The sequence below is a fragment of the Phalacrocorax aristotelis genome, chromosome 2 (genome assembly GCF_949628215.1).
Source record: "Phalacrocorax aristotelis chromosome 2, bGulAri2.1, whole genome shotgun sequence".
NCBI classification, from domain to species: domain Eukaryota; kingdom Metazoa; phylum Chordata; class Aves; order Suliformes; family Phalacrocoracidae; genus Phalacrocorax; species Phalacrocorax aristotelis.
Genome location: NC_134277.1, coordinates 20,188,620 through 20,205,497, shown reverse-complemented (window position 1 = coordinate 20,205,497; position 16,878 = coordinate 20,188,620). Strand labels below are relative to the sequence as shown.

Below are 16,878 nucleotides of genomic sequence, written 5' to 3'. Positions count from 1 at the left end.
CCAAAATAAAAGTAGCTTCTACATACAGAATCAGAAGAAGGACTGGAGAAGAGCTACAGAAACAGGACACAGGGAGTAGAGCAATGCCCAGGGTAAAAGCTGGCATTGGTTAAAGTATATGCAAAACTAAAGAGAAATGTTTAAATGATATTTGTCCATTTAGAGATACAAATGTAGAAAAGGTAGCGATTCTCTAAATTTGTAAAGCCAGTGAGAAATATACATGTGAAGAGTTACATACAACAAAACATTTAAGAGTGCATGTTTGGTTTTAGCCATAAGAATAGACACTGGACTAAAAGAACGCTATCCATATGCTTGATACTAAGCAGATGTTTTTAAACATCTTGCTGGAGAAGGAATCATAAGGCTTGAGTAAAGAAACTCTGACATTGTACGTCAAAACAACAACCTGCTAACTAGCATTTTAGGAGATATAGTGAGAAGGAGACTGTGCTAGGAGACAGTGTTGTGCTTAATGGTTATTATGCTTTTTATTTTTTAATAGCAGAGATATTGAAAAGAAGAGAGATTAGTATTACAGTTTTGATGCATTATTGTTCAAGTATGGTTTTGACACCTACCCCATAGCAAACAAAAGTAGAGGTTAAAGAAGTTCTCATAATCTTCAAATACACAGTTTCACGGTGATATTACTAGAATTCAGTACTGAAATTGAATTAAGTCCATCTGTGATTTCTCATGGAAAGCAATGACAGTACATCAAACCCTTATAAAATCTTACAAGAAAGAGACATCAGGAGAAATATGATCATGTCCAACTATACGCTAAGCAGTTAGAGAGAAATACTTAAACTGCAGAGCAGGTTACTGTGCATCACAAATTTCAGACTCACCATCTTCAAACACTGTCCATTTTTGTTGTGTTTGGAAATCCAAGAACTAAATCTTCATCGTCTTTCTGCTCTTCTGTAGACTTGGAACATACTGGGGGCTAGAGGGGAAATATTTTCATATCAAGGTTGATTAGAAGCTATTGGTTGACCAAATGACTAGAAAGCCAAGTTACAGTTAAGTTAATCTGAAATCCAGGAAAAAGAAATAAAATTAAAACTGTTCTTAAAGCAAAGAAACACTAAACCACTATAAAATAAAGAAATGAGATTTGTATAAACAATTCTTTTGCTTAGCTTAGTAATGAGGGCTTGAAGAAATCCCCCTGAGAGATATTTCAGCTACCAGCTTTTAAGCCAAACCTAATACGGCCGTAATTGTTTCATACATGCCCTTTTTGCACGATAGAACATGAGGAATTTAATATTTGCATGCATATTTACAGATATATATTTATATATTTCAGACAAATATATACAGGCAAGTCTATTTCTGTTTACATCGACATCTGTATATATCTATATGTACATCCACATGTATTTCTGACTTGCAATTTGTTATGACATGAATAAGGCACTTTTCTATCATCTTGCTTAAGAAACTAGTTTTATTCAATTCCGTAATTTGAGGAAGGTCATGTAATCATGGATAGAGTGAACTTGACTGCTGTTAGGAACAGACATACCAGTATAAACCATAGACTATTAATACCCATAATTTTAAGCACGTAAACATCTAATATTCCTTTTAAATAATTTCACTTTTTAAAAAGACTTTCTAAGATATTTTAGTCTTCTTTTCTGAGAGAAGCATCTGGAAGTCAATTTATTCTTTGCTATTTGCAGAGACTTGTATAAAGAATTGAAAAGAGATACTTCAGGATGCTTTTCACTGAAAATTGTTCTTTATTAACTTTATGTGAATTGATGGTTAAAATGGAAAGCTCATTATTTTTGTAACCTTGGTATCTTTTCTGGAATTACCTATAGCAACCTGAACAATATCTTATTCTTCACTAGCCTTTACTTAAATGTAATTTTTTTACCACCTGAGTGTCTTCTGGTGCTATGCTGGCCCCTGGATCCCTGTCATTTTCTGTCATAAATAATTGGATCATATAGGCCTTTATGTTCACATTACGTTAGATATCAGAATTTCAAACAATAATCCCAGTTGGGGGACAAATAATTCTCATAAAGACTCCCCCTGTGCTCACAAACTGGGTATAGAGTTTTCCATTCCGTGAAGTAATCTGATAATCTTCTCACTGAGGTTGAGGTATTACACTTAAAAGGTTGCAAGACAAATTAAACTCTTGCCTGTTAGGCAACTGGTGGTGTTCATAGCTTTAGAAACCCATTCATTTCTCATGCAAGTAATCTTGGTCTTCCCATTTGTTTTACTACTGGATGAATCAGACTTACACTGGCCTTGCTAACCACTGCGACAATACTACTTCAGTTCATATGCAGATGGTTACAACGGCAGCCACATAAGTTTTTTTTCTTTTATTGCACCTGGCTTTTACACTGGAGCTGGCATGCTTTTCACAAATACTTGTTATTGCATGCATTTGGAAACAAAAAACTCACACAATTTGAAGTAGTTAAATATTTCAAAAAATAAACAATAATATAAAATGCATGTAAATAATTCATATTGTAGAGAAATGGGAAATTCCATATATGTCTGCAGCAGGTTGTCACCTGACATTAAGAAACTCTCCTACCTTCCTATCTTCCATTATGCATATGGTAAATGTTCACTCTTGGATATACAAAAGTCTTACCCTATGCTACACAAAATTGTCAAAAATGTTATCAAGTACAGAACATATTTAAACATCTATTTTTAGAAAAAAAAAAGTTACATACTAAAGTTGAAGGGAAATATAACCCAGCTCTGAATCCCTTCATACCTCTTGTATCATTTTCAACACAAATAGGACAAGCCACCTGTAAGTCACATGCTAATCACATTCTAAAAACATTTCAAGAAAGTGTAGCTTAAGACACATAAGCTGATAAGTGAGAAATCAACATTAATAAAATATTTTAAGAAGGATGTAACATTTGGTTGACTAACTGAATATGGAATTGCCATCACTGTATAACCATCAGGGGATTGTTTTAACTTGACTGTACCTGAACTGCATGTCTTTTACATTGAGAGTTGAATATGTTTGCAACTAGATTTGATATGTGACTTTAATCAGGAAAAAAAAAAAACCTGTTGGAAGGTACTATTTTAATGCAACTCTGTGTTTGAACATTCATTATGCTGTTTATGGTAAACCCAAAATATTTTCCATTTGACAAGCTCCACATCGTTTATTCTCCCTGAAATTCTTGCCACGGTGTCAGAACATCATGAAATGGGACAAAGCACACACACCTCTGTATGAAGGAAATAAAATTAATTCTTCTATTTAAGACCAACTGCCATGCAATAAATTAATTTTAAACATTTACGCCTCCCAGTTCCGTTCTGCCGAAATAATTTTCTTAAATTCCTATGTCTAGTTTGCAAGAACACAACTTGGCATGACTTAGGGACAATATGAAGTTGTGCTAACCCAGGCCCATCCAAAGGGGGGGTTGACTGAAGACCTTTCTGAAATCTAGAGGATTTAAATTAAATCCCAAAGTCCTCTGAGTTACCGTGGAGCCTCCTCCCCGATCTAGGCAGTAAGCAGTCTGCGCCAGTCCTGCGCCTAGACTAGAATGTATCTTCCCCTCTTTAACTTCCCTGGAGAAAAGTTCACTCTTGCCGACTGTACCCACGTGCATCAGAGGAGGACTCTCCTTGCAGTGTTAAGACATACAATGTGTGTAGCCCACAGGGCGAGTAATGTGCCAAACCGTACAGTTCCTGATTTCTCTACCTCCTAACAGGCGGACACCAGGGGCAACCTACAGTATGGGTCTGAATTCACAAACTGGCCAAAAAGTTGTCATTATGGTTCATTCATATACTTCAGAGGGATGTTATGTTTACCTAGTGATGTCACAATTTATGTGTTATTTGTACACACAAATTATGTACACAAGATGGTACTGCATGCGGCTGAGCATATCCAGCTTTGACAATCTGCCCCTGTTGGACTTACTGTTTCATAATTTTCAATATTGAATCTGTTTGACTTTATGGTATGAGCTGGCTTCTGTGTCTTCCTGTATTCGAAAGATCTCTTTTGATAGAAATGAAGCGTTAAATAAAATAAACCAGTTGCCTTGTCTTTACTTACTGTCTCACTGAAGGGTGTACATTTAAGTTCTAGTAACTGACACTGCACGGTTTGGCTAATAAGCATCTCATTCTTAATCACATGCAGACTGAAAACATTTTCACATTAAATTAACCTACATTAGACTGTTATAATTTTAAGAATTGCAATACATCATTAAAACGTACTGAAAATTAATTTCCAAAATATCAATGTAACTATAATGAAGCAGACATTTGATTGATATTCACTTGACAATTGTAAATATAAGGGACTCTTAAATACAGATGGAGTATATTAGTTCTGGGTAGTCTCAGTCTAACTCCTATGATCGTCAGTCAGTTGAGTTCAAGTTCAGAGCACTTTCACCATCAGTGGCTAACCTTAGGAGGCGCTTCCCTGTAAAATAACATCGAAGGCTGGGCAAAAACCACTGCAGTTGAATTGCTCTTATTTAAAGAAATAAATCAATCTATGAATTACTACCCACTGCTCTGCCAAATTAATATTTACACCCATTCAAATTTTGAAAATGAGAAGCTTACCTGGTTTCACCAGTAATGAATACGAAGTTTGGCTTTTTTCTTTTCTCACTAAATTCACTAACCTTTGCCTGTTCTCTGACATATTTTCTACAAACTCCTGTGTATTTCCTGCACATATAATTTATGTAGGGTATCAGGTACTAGAAATCTTCAATTTGTTTCATTCTACAGTGACACTTTGCAAAGAGTTCCTTGAGAGTTTATAAAGGATGCAAAGGTACAATGCAATTTATTGATGAACACCAAGTACGTCTGTCAATATGGCATCTCTTTTGATGCATGAATATATGTTACTTTTTAAAGGGAAAAATAGATAAAAAGTAACAGAACAAGAATTAACAAATATACTCCTGTTTTAATCTGATTCCATACTACTGAAAGGATTGTGATAAACACTAAAAATAGCAGAAAACAAAAATAAAAGACCGGATTAGACCATGAAAATATAAATAGATATTTTGCTAGTTTGTATTTCTTTAACGTATATATAGCTGTGTCATAAATAAATAATTTTACACAAATACCACAAACGTTATGATAAAGATGAAGGTTAAGATATTGCAATCAATACTCTCCAGCACAACTTTAAAATAGCCAGTTACCAAAAAATGTACTTTTTTGGTAACTTTTTCAGGCCTCAGGGAAAATAATTAAGCAAACATTATCGGTCAGCAAAATTAGAACAAATAACCAGTAAGTGTTCAGCGATCCATGGGACACATGTACATTAAAATGCAATTAGTATATCACATTAATTGTATGAGTAAAGTAACAGACCTTATGCAGTGGAAAAATCTGTGAGGAGTAGAACACACACTTTGAATTTTAAATACCATCCTTTTCCTGTCTGTAAATTTACTATAACTTTAACCACAGAGTGCTGATATTTTATCTAATCAATGAAGATTACCACCTAATTTCTCAAGGTCCAGCTCATGAGGTAATTTGAACAGCTGTAAAAGTTTTCCTCCTTCTTAACAAATAAAGGCATTACACTGCAGAGACAGAACTTTTTAATGAAGGGAAGCAAAAAAAAAAACTTGAAAAGGATGAAAACTATTGTAACAGATGATAAAAATTTTTCTTAGATAAGAATATGCAGTTTGGATCATTTGGATTATTTTCCTTTGAATTTGTGAGGGAAGAGTGACAAGTGGCGAAGAAATATAATTTCTTCTGCCTCAAGATCACCACAGAATTCAGCTCCAGTTCAGTAAAAGACAACTCTGACTAAGAGTCATGTTTGGTCCTATGACTGAAATCTTGGATACATATGAAGATTTCAAAGAAAAAAGACCCTGTACGGTAAAGAAGTTCTTCACAAAAACCATTTTACATTAACTAGCACCTTTCATGGCAACTATACCAGAATGGACAAAGTTATTAGAAATCTTGGAGTTCTGTGCCCTGTTTGTGTCTCGTTACAAAACCAGAGCTTCATGGGCATTTTAGCTATAAACAGTAAATTAAGAAAGTGCAAAGGAAACTCAAATGGATTTAATTTTTATGAAGAATGAAGGAATGAAGGCCACGCAGTCTTTGATGATTTCATAAGACACAGATATTTTGGCCACAAGAGGGCTCACATATTTTATAGTTATTTTTTAAAAAATATGAGTATAATAAAATTATAAAAATATACAGGCTAAATTAAAGGCAAATATCTGCTGCCCAGATGGTCACAGTGTCATGAAAAAACAATTTGCATGGTTCTTTAATGAACTATCAGGAAAAGAAGAAGCTAAAATAAGGATATTCCTATAGTCTATTTAGATCTCACCATTAATTGGCTTTTCACCAAAATTAATCTGTTTCTATGATGTTACAATGATTAGCTATGTACAAAATGACAAATTCATCTCTTATTTAAGCAAGTAATTTTAATGGTCTCTGTTAAAAAAATCCTCCAGTACCTACCTGTTCAGGTAACACAGTGTGCCCTCATTAAAGTAGACCCGGTAAGAATAATAGAATGTTATTTTTCTACAAAGACCTGCATTATTACTGAAAACACTGATAACACTGTCATTATGTTATCAGCGTACTCTATTCTCACCGTTCTCAGATGAGAAGATAACCTGGGGCCTATTTCAGTGAATACTGAACTTAATGAGAAACTATCCATTGACCTTAGAGATATTGTATCAAACTAAACAAGCATGAAATACAATACAGAGAGTTTGCTGTGCAATGGATGTACCTTCATTACAGTTCACCATTTGTAGGATAGGAAGTACTGCATTTCCACGCCTTTGATTGGTGTTGCAGAGATAAAAAAATACAGGAAAAGAACTGTCAGAAATACAGTAGAATGTGCAGTTGGTAGGATACTTTGTTCCTTAAAATTTAGAATCAGTCCAGATGGATTTGAAATAAACCTGAAATTCTGAAAAAAAAATCTTGGAAAAAAATAAAAGAAAATGTTTACAAGATTAAATAGATTCCATCAGGACTCCATAAATTTGAAATTAAAGTTTGTCTACATCAGTAGCAAAGATACCACCAAGAAAATTTGGCATCTGCTAGGGCTCTCCTATCCTGCCATTCCAGGCAACACGCACATACAAACTACCTTTGGCTGTAAACCCTACAGTTTCTATGTCTAGTCCCAGAGCTGTCAGACTCCACTTCCTAGGTTCATAGTAGGGATCCTGGAAGCTCTGACAACCCTTGTTAGAATGGAGGCTTCTGAGGTTTTCCACCCTATTTGCATGCTGTTGAGTTCAGTCTTAGTAAATCCTGCGTGCTTCTTCAGACAACGAAGATGCTGAGTGCACTGCATAAGATATGCACTACTGAAATATTTTGCTGCAGGGAGAAAATCATAGACCTAAGATGTGCTGCATGACTTGTCCACACTGATCAGTACTAGTGACCTCCAGAGCGGACTGGTTGCATTCATACTGGGCCAGGTTGGGTGCCATGGGGCACCTGTGTGAATTTTAGATATTCTTAGTCTGCAATTTTCTACCTAAAATAGCGCTGGGCTATGTCATGGCATATGAGAGAGGCGTTTTATAGCATGGTGCCAAACACATATGTTGCATGTCCTGAGATGTGGCCTGATGTTATGTGGGCATGCCATCAGAACTGTACTGCCTGTAGGGAACAAACCAGCGCAGAGCTGCTCTAGGGTTTTGTCTTGAGGAATTGGTTGCTCTATTCCAAAAAAGAATATGAGTGAAGCAATAAAGACACACTGAGGCTGATAGAGAATGAAGACTGAAGGACAAATGTAGGTATCTACACCATTAAAAATAATTTGTCAGTGTAGATCTGGTTGTCCAAGTGCTTTTTCAATGGGAAAGGTTTATACTACGACCAGCTTTAGACCAAGGACATTAATAACTTTTCCAAGGTTTTCAGCCTCAGACACAGCTTCATGGCAAATCCCAAGTAGTTGTGCTGTAGCTGTCTGACCTAGAATCACTACAATTCTCAGCCAGTCTCTATGACTCTGAGCAGAGCTTGATGGGAACCTCTGTGTTCTTTTGCTAGAAGTTCATTACATTTGATAATTAGAGGGAATTTGTGGGTTTCGACAATCAGCATTTTCCAGCCAAAATGATTCAGAATATAGAGGAAGATGAAGATTCTAGAAAGGATGGATAGGGGAGAGAAGAAAACTGGCTGAGGAAAAAAGTATGCATAAAGGAGAACTGTGATCACATGAAAACCAGAAGAAAGCACTGTGATTCTGGGACAGAGAAAGTGTAGTGACAGAAAATGGTGACATATGAAACAAGAGAGATGAAGAAGTGTGAAGAGAAGAAGTTAAATCAACACAGAGGCTTCTTAAATGTCTTCAAAGCACATCTTAAAAGTTTTGGTCACTACCTTTCTGTGGTTTGTCTTTTTTGACCTCTATGTTTCTTCAGTTTCTCAGCTTCAGCAGTCAGGGTTCTCTCAGCAGCTTGCGGCTCAGGTGCTACATATGTTATCTGAAAGTAAGTAAAAGAGTGTTTATTCACCAACTATGCAAAAAAAATCTACAAAGTGTTGCTCGTACACAGTGCTTTTCTTGGGACAAGTTTTCCTGTTTTGGGCTGTTAGATATTTCCAGTATCCTGTTAAAAATTGAAAGATTTTCGTAACCTAAGCCAGTAGTTCAAAGTCAGCTCAGTTTTTTTTCTTTGTTTCTAAGGGGACTGACAGTTAGGCAACATCTTGGCAACTATAATTAAAACAGCACTGTGGATAATTAAATGCAGTCTTGTCCTATGCATATGTGTCTGAACCTCATCTTACTGCTACCAATGGTGAAATTGCCCTTGTCCTAAATGGACAAGGAATCAAGGCTGATCACCATAAAATGCCCATGGCAAAACCAGTAGTTTGTGTTGGTCAAGTGATTAGAACAAAGAATTGAACTCCTGACTCAGACCTAACTCTGATTTCATGATTATGTCTATACTTGGGCTTCAGGAATGCTTCCTAATCTTTGCTTTTGTTGGGATGCCCTGACTCAGACCAGTCCCATGTCAAATGTAAGAGCTAGGAAAATCCGGGTACACGGACTAGAAGGGAGCTGTGGCACATTTCCAGTCCGGGTGATTGGATGGAAGTACAGAGCCCGTACTCCGGTGCCCACAGAGCATCCATGCCATACAACTCAGACATAGTCTGTGTGACTTTGGATCTTCACTCTCCTTTCTGGGAAGCTGATTCCTGTTTCTCTCAGAGAAATGGCATGAGAAATTCTGTAAGGTCCTGGGATAAAGCTGCTGCATAATTGTCTACTACCATTACTTTAGCAATTAAAATGTTAAAGACACAGTAGTTGTGTGAGATCCATAGACTTTAAAAAGGCCTGTATACAAATATTTATATAAAATATATATCTAAATGTATTAGGTTGCAATAATTAAAAGATCACCTTGACAGTAAGTTCTTTCTTCTGTTTTGTAAGATATTTCTGTTTCGTAAGATGTTCCTTTTCCAACTCCCTTTTCTCCTCAGCATTATCATTTCAGTTTCACTTTGCACTGGCAGATTGGGCATTATAACTTCTTTTTCTTCTACTTGCAGTGGTGGAAACTGTCAAATAAAGTCTAATGAGCGCACAAACTTGTTTTAGTTTCCTGTAATACTTTTATCATTCAGGAAAAGAGAGCACCATTGACTGGGCATGCCATATCAGAAATCTGAAAGAAACTAAGCAACTCAAATCTTCCATTTTCTCTCAGCAGGGTGTCATATATATAACTTTTCCAACCATAAATTATATTCTACACGGCACAGAGCAAATCTGAAAAAATGAAGATGAGATGCTTGTTCCATCCTCTCCCCAGCCATCTCCTCTTGCTTCTCCACACCTCACACAAATCCACGTTCTCTCGCCCAAGAGACATTTCATCCCTGTTACATTTCCATAAGTCTCCATGCAGACACATTGGACTTGAACCTGGTAGTTCAAATACATTATCCATCCACCCATTTGAACAGAACTTCCAAGCTTTCGGTGGTGTTTTGTATTAAACCCTGGCCCTACCCAGATCAAGTCATCATTTTGTTTTTTCAGCTGCAGAGACATTCCACTTTCTCTCCAATACACACACTGGTAGCTATGTGGCTAGTTCAGAGGTGTAAACACCAGAGGTAAAGAATAGATAGTATTGCAGAATGACGCCTTTTTAAATAAAGAAAAGTAATTTTATCTACGTACTACGAAAGCTGCAAATGAAATTCACTGTAAATATTAATTATTGCTAAACAACTGCAAAACCAATGGCATGGTGAAATTCTCCTTCCACACATGGATTTTATACTGGTGTAACACCCTAGATTTCAGTAGTGATATAGCGGTGTAGATGGAGAGTTTGTAAAAGCAGATTCAGGCCCATTGCAGCTATACACAAAGTGGGCTAGATCTCAGGCCATGGGATAATGATGCAAAGCATCTCTAAAGCCACAAGATTTGATCCCCAGTTGCTTGAAATTTAAGCATAATAGGGCTTCTGTAACCCTTACTGATACCCTCACTGGCTGCTGGGACATGGGAGGGCAGAAAATACCACACCTAAAGAGGTTCCACAGACTGAAGATCCACAGCTCTTGAGATGGTCTCCTGATGAAGCAGCTGCACTTCCAAACCCCAGTTCAGCATGGCAGTAAAAAAGAAATGAACAACAGTTGCACTTGTACTTCTTGTAACATTTTCTGTGAAAAGATGGTAAAAAACCCCACTTTAAAACTAGTGCTAACAGCAGCAACTTCTTAGGCTTCAACCAGTTCAATTTTAAACATAAAAATTCCTTCCATGATATTTTTCCAGCTCACTCCTTTTCCTCATTGCAAACCATTACCATGTTTCTCATTAGATCACTGCAACACCTTCTGTGCTTTGATATTCTTTCTGCTTTGTTTTTATGTGCTCCTCTGAAATCTCTGTCATCACATGTATCTCTCAAAACTATGGTCTTCCCGGCTGGAAAAAAGAGCAAGCCTCTTTCTGAATGTGGAAAGCAACAGTAAACTGGATTAAAATTCAACTTTTGAAGGCAAATGAGACTCCTGACCCTTTTCAAGAGCATCTCCAGCTGATTGAAGCTGAACCCTAATACAGAAGGAGTCTTGATCCATCTCTTGATCAGAAGAGTCCTTGTTATCTAAACTGTATTTCATAGCCTTCAGCTTTGTAGGCTCAGGTAGGCCTAATTAAGAATTTATTCAGATTTATACATAAAACTGATAAGAAACACTAAACACAAATGTAACATCCATTAGTACTTAAGTGCATTGAAATTTTTTCTTTTCAAAAGTTGGAAATGTATAATTCTATGTATTTATTACTGTCACTCATTCAACTCACCACAGAATGGTGGACTAAATTTTATATTCTCTTTAAGCTGGCTGAAACTAATGAAACAAGCTTCTGTTCCCTATTGATCTACCCAATGAAATCTGGGTGAAGAGCTAAGAAACTATTGCTTTCTTCCTTCCATTTAGTTTAAGGTGTGCCTTGCTTTTTTTTACATTAATGTTGTTCAGAGTAGGACACCAGGACACCCCATAACCATAAGCCTACTGAATATTCTCCGCTCTGAGCTTCATCTCCCAACAACCACCCTTGTACATATGCATGGTCTCTGGACTGCCTCAACACAGGACCATCTGTCATGATTGCATGGTGCCTCTCCACAACTGGGTCGGATCCTCGCCTGAGGGCATTAGGTTCCAGACAATGCTGGTTTGGATGAACAGTTTGGTTAACACTACAAGGGCCATCTGTTCTACAGGAAATCCTTTCTCTGTGTCATTAATGAAGTGTTCCCAGCACATAACTATATATTTGTCACCTTATGTAAGCTTTTATGTAACAAGAATTATGAGGGCATGTTATTTGCAAATGAATAGTTTGCAAAAATACCAAACTTCATCACTTAAGTTTGTTTGATGCATCTGTTAGTACAGATGAAAACTAACTACGTATTTGACAGAGGAAGTTATTACTTAGCTAGCGTTTCAGCATGGTTACAACACCTTAGTACCTCAGGCAATGTAAAAGAACCTCGCTCTAAACCTTGCAAATAGAGTCTATTGCCTCCTGAACAGGATTCCAAAATTTAACTGGGGTAAGGAAGTTGAGCTCCTCTGTAGCATAGGTTATATGCTGCATATTAGCATGGTTATTATATGAACTATATTTCAGGGAAGAACTTTAATATATTTCAGATATGTAATCAAATGCATAATTAATTTTTAGCAAATTAAGCATGTCCAGAATCTAATAACTAAAGTTTTCATGTTCAGTAAGCTTTTCATCCACTGTTCAAACACACTTAGCTTTCAGACACTGGAACTTTAATTTACTGAGTAGGAAAGAGCATTCTGCAGCTTGTCTTTTGGTAACGTCTCCCCTTCCTCCCAATCTCATTTTCATCTTAAAAGGTGAAAGTTTGAAATACAACATAGCCTACTTATCTGAGTACAAAAAGCTACTTATAGCTATATTGCTAAAAATTACTAACTACTGCATTTCAAAATATGATTAGGTATCACCCTGGACAAGACTTCTAGTTGCCTAAAAGGTTCTAGACCTAAACACTGTTGGCTGAACAGCCACAGTGGCCTGGAGATGGATGAAGACGCAATGGGTTTACAGACTTGCTCAGAGGGCTTGATGGATTTTCATTTTTTGCCTAATGTAGAAGAGAGAAATATCAGACACATTGACCTGACTGAGAATCTTCTATTTTGGGGAATTTCAGGAGTACTCTTTCCTCTTTCTTAAGTCCTGAAATTACAATTACTTGAGCCATTTAAAACAAAAATCTAGAACCATAAGATTTACGTGCAAGCCGAAGACTACTGTCCTCATTTTTAGATATATTTATAGCTTCCGTTACTTGCATTACAAGTGGCATCAAAATGGTTTTATAAATGTCTGTGAAGATCATATATAAAATTCACTCTTTTTAGTCTACTTAAGTTCTGAAAGATTTGGCAAGCTTGAATGAGCCTCAACAGTATTAATAGGACAGATTTAAACACTAATAAATGTTTTTTCCCATTAATTATGGCACCACTATAAGGATTTTCAATAACAAGGAGTAAATTTTGAAGAATACAAATAGTAAGGAAAAAAAACATTCAGCCTGTACTAAATATTAGGAATTAAGGGTTGAATTTAGGGACATTAGAAAACAGAAAGAAACTGAGAAATGGAACTACAAATAACAGACATGAGGCTATGAAAAAAATTTCAGGGGAATTGTGTCAGCCCTATTACCTGTGACACTCTTTCTGCTCTACTATTATACCCTTACCATCGTGATATCACTTGGATATGAATTATTTGCTCTAAATTAAGACAATAATAGAAAACATTCAATAAGAAAAAACCTCCCCTTTGACAGCATTAGCTAGAATAATCTCTGGCTGGACTCGATGATCTTAAAGGTCTTTTCCAACCTAAATGATTCTACGATTATATGATTCTAATATACTTTTCTATCTCTGGAGCTAGTATTTATCTGTGATAATTGCTAATTCTTCTTGCATATATACCGTGTTTTATCAACAGTGCAGTATGCAGTCATCAGCTGAAACAGAGTATAAACAGATATCCTATTATTTTCAGAATCTTCAAAATGGATTTTCCAGTGTAAATATAATCCCTATCTAGATACATAAAAATTTCTAGAGGTGAATGCAGGTGTCCCCTGCTCTATCTACATAACAAAATTACACAACCAAATCTGCTACAGTACAAACACTGAGCAAAATATCAGCTAACACTGTATGTGTACTTAATAGTAATTGAAAAGTAATTGAACTTTATTGAATGTGCTATTGTGGCTTCAAACCCACATTCAAAAATTAAAAGACTATTCAGCAGAACTGTGCCAATATCATTTAGTGTTGTACTCATTGACAGCAGATTATATCTTGAAAGCACGTCAGGTCATGCAAAAGTCTACATGGTTTCTGGGAGACACCATCCTCCCAGGACTGTAGAGCTATGGGCAGGGCGTCAGGTTAGGCCTGGACATCCCCACATCCCCCTCGTGATGGCTGCTGGGGAGTGGCCAGGTCTGGGCTGAAGGGAATAAACGCACTTTGCTCTCTTTAGAAGGGTATGTGGAAGAGGAGGATTCATGTACTCTCTTGCAGGATCAATACAGCATTGATCAATATCAATACAAAACCATGCAGCTCTGATAAACGAATTTTTGATTCACCAGGTTAAAATGCTATTATCTCTGATGTGTTTTAAAGCACAATAGCAATTAGGAAGGTTGTAGGCACTAGAAAGAACCACAGTATGAATACCAGTAAAAACAAAATGGAGCTATGGTTGTTATGGGTGGGATATTCTTAGAAATTCAGCTAACAGGAAAAAAGATAGTGAAATAGCAGCAGTAAATCGGTCAAAAAATATTGTACAGCCATGGATGAAGACAGATAGAACAGGAGAATCAGGCATTAAAGGAACACAGAAAAATGTTAGCAGTATTTCAAATTCCTCAAAACACTTCTGACAAGAGAAAAACTAGGCCAGGTCATTTTAAAGGTGAAACTATGATAAAGTGCTCCTTTGGTTCCTCGTGTATATTCAGACAGGTACAAACTTGGTCGGTGCATAGTGCTTTTTTGACATATTTATAACAGAAAAATCACAAAATACTAAGTCACAATCACAAAATACTAAAAGATGCAAGAGGAAAAAAGCATTTGCAGTCACAAAATTTATACCTGATAGAATACTGGAAAAACAGAAATTCTTATTTTATCAAATTGTACTAGAATAAAAGATGAGATGTAAAGAATGGTTCATGCACAAAAGTTAAGTGCTATTTTTTTATATAAGCTGGAATTTTATTTTACCTTTTCAGTTTCATATCTTTCCTTTCCTGCAACTGGCCACATCACCTTTAGCCTAAAGCTCTGCTCTTTTCAAACAGACCAGCCCAACACTGGAAAGGTTTGCTGGAAAAACTAACAACCCTTCAGTAAAAGTCTAGACATGCATAAACACTTGAATATGGGCTTTTTGAGTACAGAAGTGATGTAACTATTGCCTACAGCTCTTTATCCCCTATACCACTCAACATCACAGCTATATGAGCCAAGCTACATGGTGAAGACCTAGTTTTCAACCCCTGCCTAATCTTTAGGGGGTAGGATGCACATCTGTTTAAGACCAGGGAAAATTCTGTAGCAAGACAATTCTCATAGTATCTAAGCATCTTTTTTGGCTTTGAACAAAAATATCCTCCTGCTTGAGGAAGACAAAGGACAGAAAAAGGTTTTCAAAGTAATGTGGAGGCTGATTTTCTGTCAAAATGTTACATTGTTGCTACTGAGATTGAAATTTTATGTTATTGCTGCTGAGATTTTACTGTATGATTAAAGCATTTGGGCAAGTAGACATCTGGGGAAGTGTTAAAGTAGTACTTAAATGATACTGATTCCATTAAGCCTGAATATAAATCAAATGCTTCACTAAAGGATATTCTTCAATGCCTGTAATACTTTGAGCCCTAAGTCTAAGTAACAAATAGATAATTACCAACAATATACCAATTTTTTGTTTTAATACAATCAAATGTCACTTGCGAACATCACACATATTTCAACTAACGTAGATGTGCTCGAGTTCAGTTTATCTCAGCATATGGCTTGTTCTCACCACATGCCATAGATTTCCAAACGTAGCTATGATTAATAGGATATGTCAAATAACTGTTGAAGGAAATCCAGCTTCAGAAAGTCAGGCTGATTAATACATTGATTTAGATATTAACTTCTAAACATTGACTTTTTTTTCCTATTATTTGAAGTTTTAGGAAGATCAGGAATATCAACAACCTTTACTCAAATAAAGGCATTGTGAAACCTAAAGTAAATCTAACTTTAAGACTAATGAGACAATTAAAAATCCTCTGTTCTTATAATGGTTCACTACATTCATTCTGTATTATTAAAATATTCTGCAAAAGTTAAAGGTTGTCCACAAATACATATATATACATTTTCCCAGGAATTATTTTCTGAAAATGTTTAAAATATAATCCATAGCAAAAAAGAAATCCAAACAGTGTAACTTTCCTCACAGCTTTGGTAAGTGACAGGATGTAGTAGTAGGTGCAGATGATAAATTACATTTTTATTTGATTATGGTCACATTCAGCAACCTCACAGTAGAAAAATAGTTCAAACAACTAACGGAAATTGGTTATAGATTCGTAAGTGCCTATCATTCTTACAAAGGAGGAAAGCACATTTTTTAAAGGAAAACCTTCAAATCCTATTAAAATGTTAAAAGGTTTTTCCTTATTACTCGTACGTTTTTCTACTTAAAGGATTCAAAAGATGGCAAGTGTGCAGAAGGACTTACAAAAGTAAGTCTTTGGGAAGGAAGGATGACTTATGTAAAGCAGATCACGCTTTCTCTCTCTCTCTGTAAATCAAAGTGGTTTTGATCATTCAGCATGAAAAAAAGAAAGCATAAATGGAGAGTTACTCCCCAAACATCAAGAATAACACAAAGACATAACTTTTTAATAAAATGAGTTAGGCCACTGCCACTGGAATCCTCTCCTATGACATTTCAAATGAAACTAGAGTTTCATGAAGGACAAACAAATTGCTTGAATGAGCTCCTCTGTGGAGTTAGTACCTTTACTTGACCATGGGCATATTTTAAAGTGTTTGGGAGACAGATGTCTTTAGGCTTCTGAAAATTACACTAAGCATTAAACCATTTAAAAATCTAGTTATGTATATATTTACAGACAATACAGATAT

General features: G+C 36.0%; 1 protein-coding gene across 1 annotated transcript in view; it reads right to left on the bottom strand.

Moving 5' to 3' along the window:
• Positions 1 to 862: 862 nt before the first annotated feature.
• Positions 863 to 16,878, bottom strand: part of C2H10orf67 (chromosome 2 C10orf67 homolog) — a 56,737-nt gene continuing 40,721 nt past the window's right edge. The window contains 4 exon segments of the mRNA XM_075086268.1: positions 863 to 955; positions 2,730 to 2,828; positions 4,103 to 4,190; positions 8,464 to 8,567. Of these exon segments, the coding sequence (XP_074942369.1) occupies positions 863 to 955; positions 2,730 to 2,828; positions 4,103 to 4,190; positions 8,464 to 8,567 (384 nt within the window).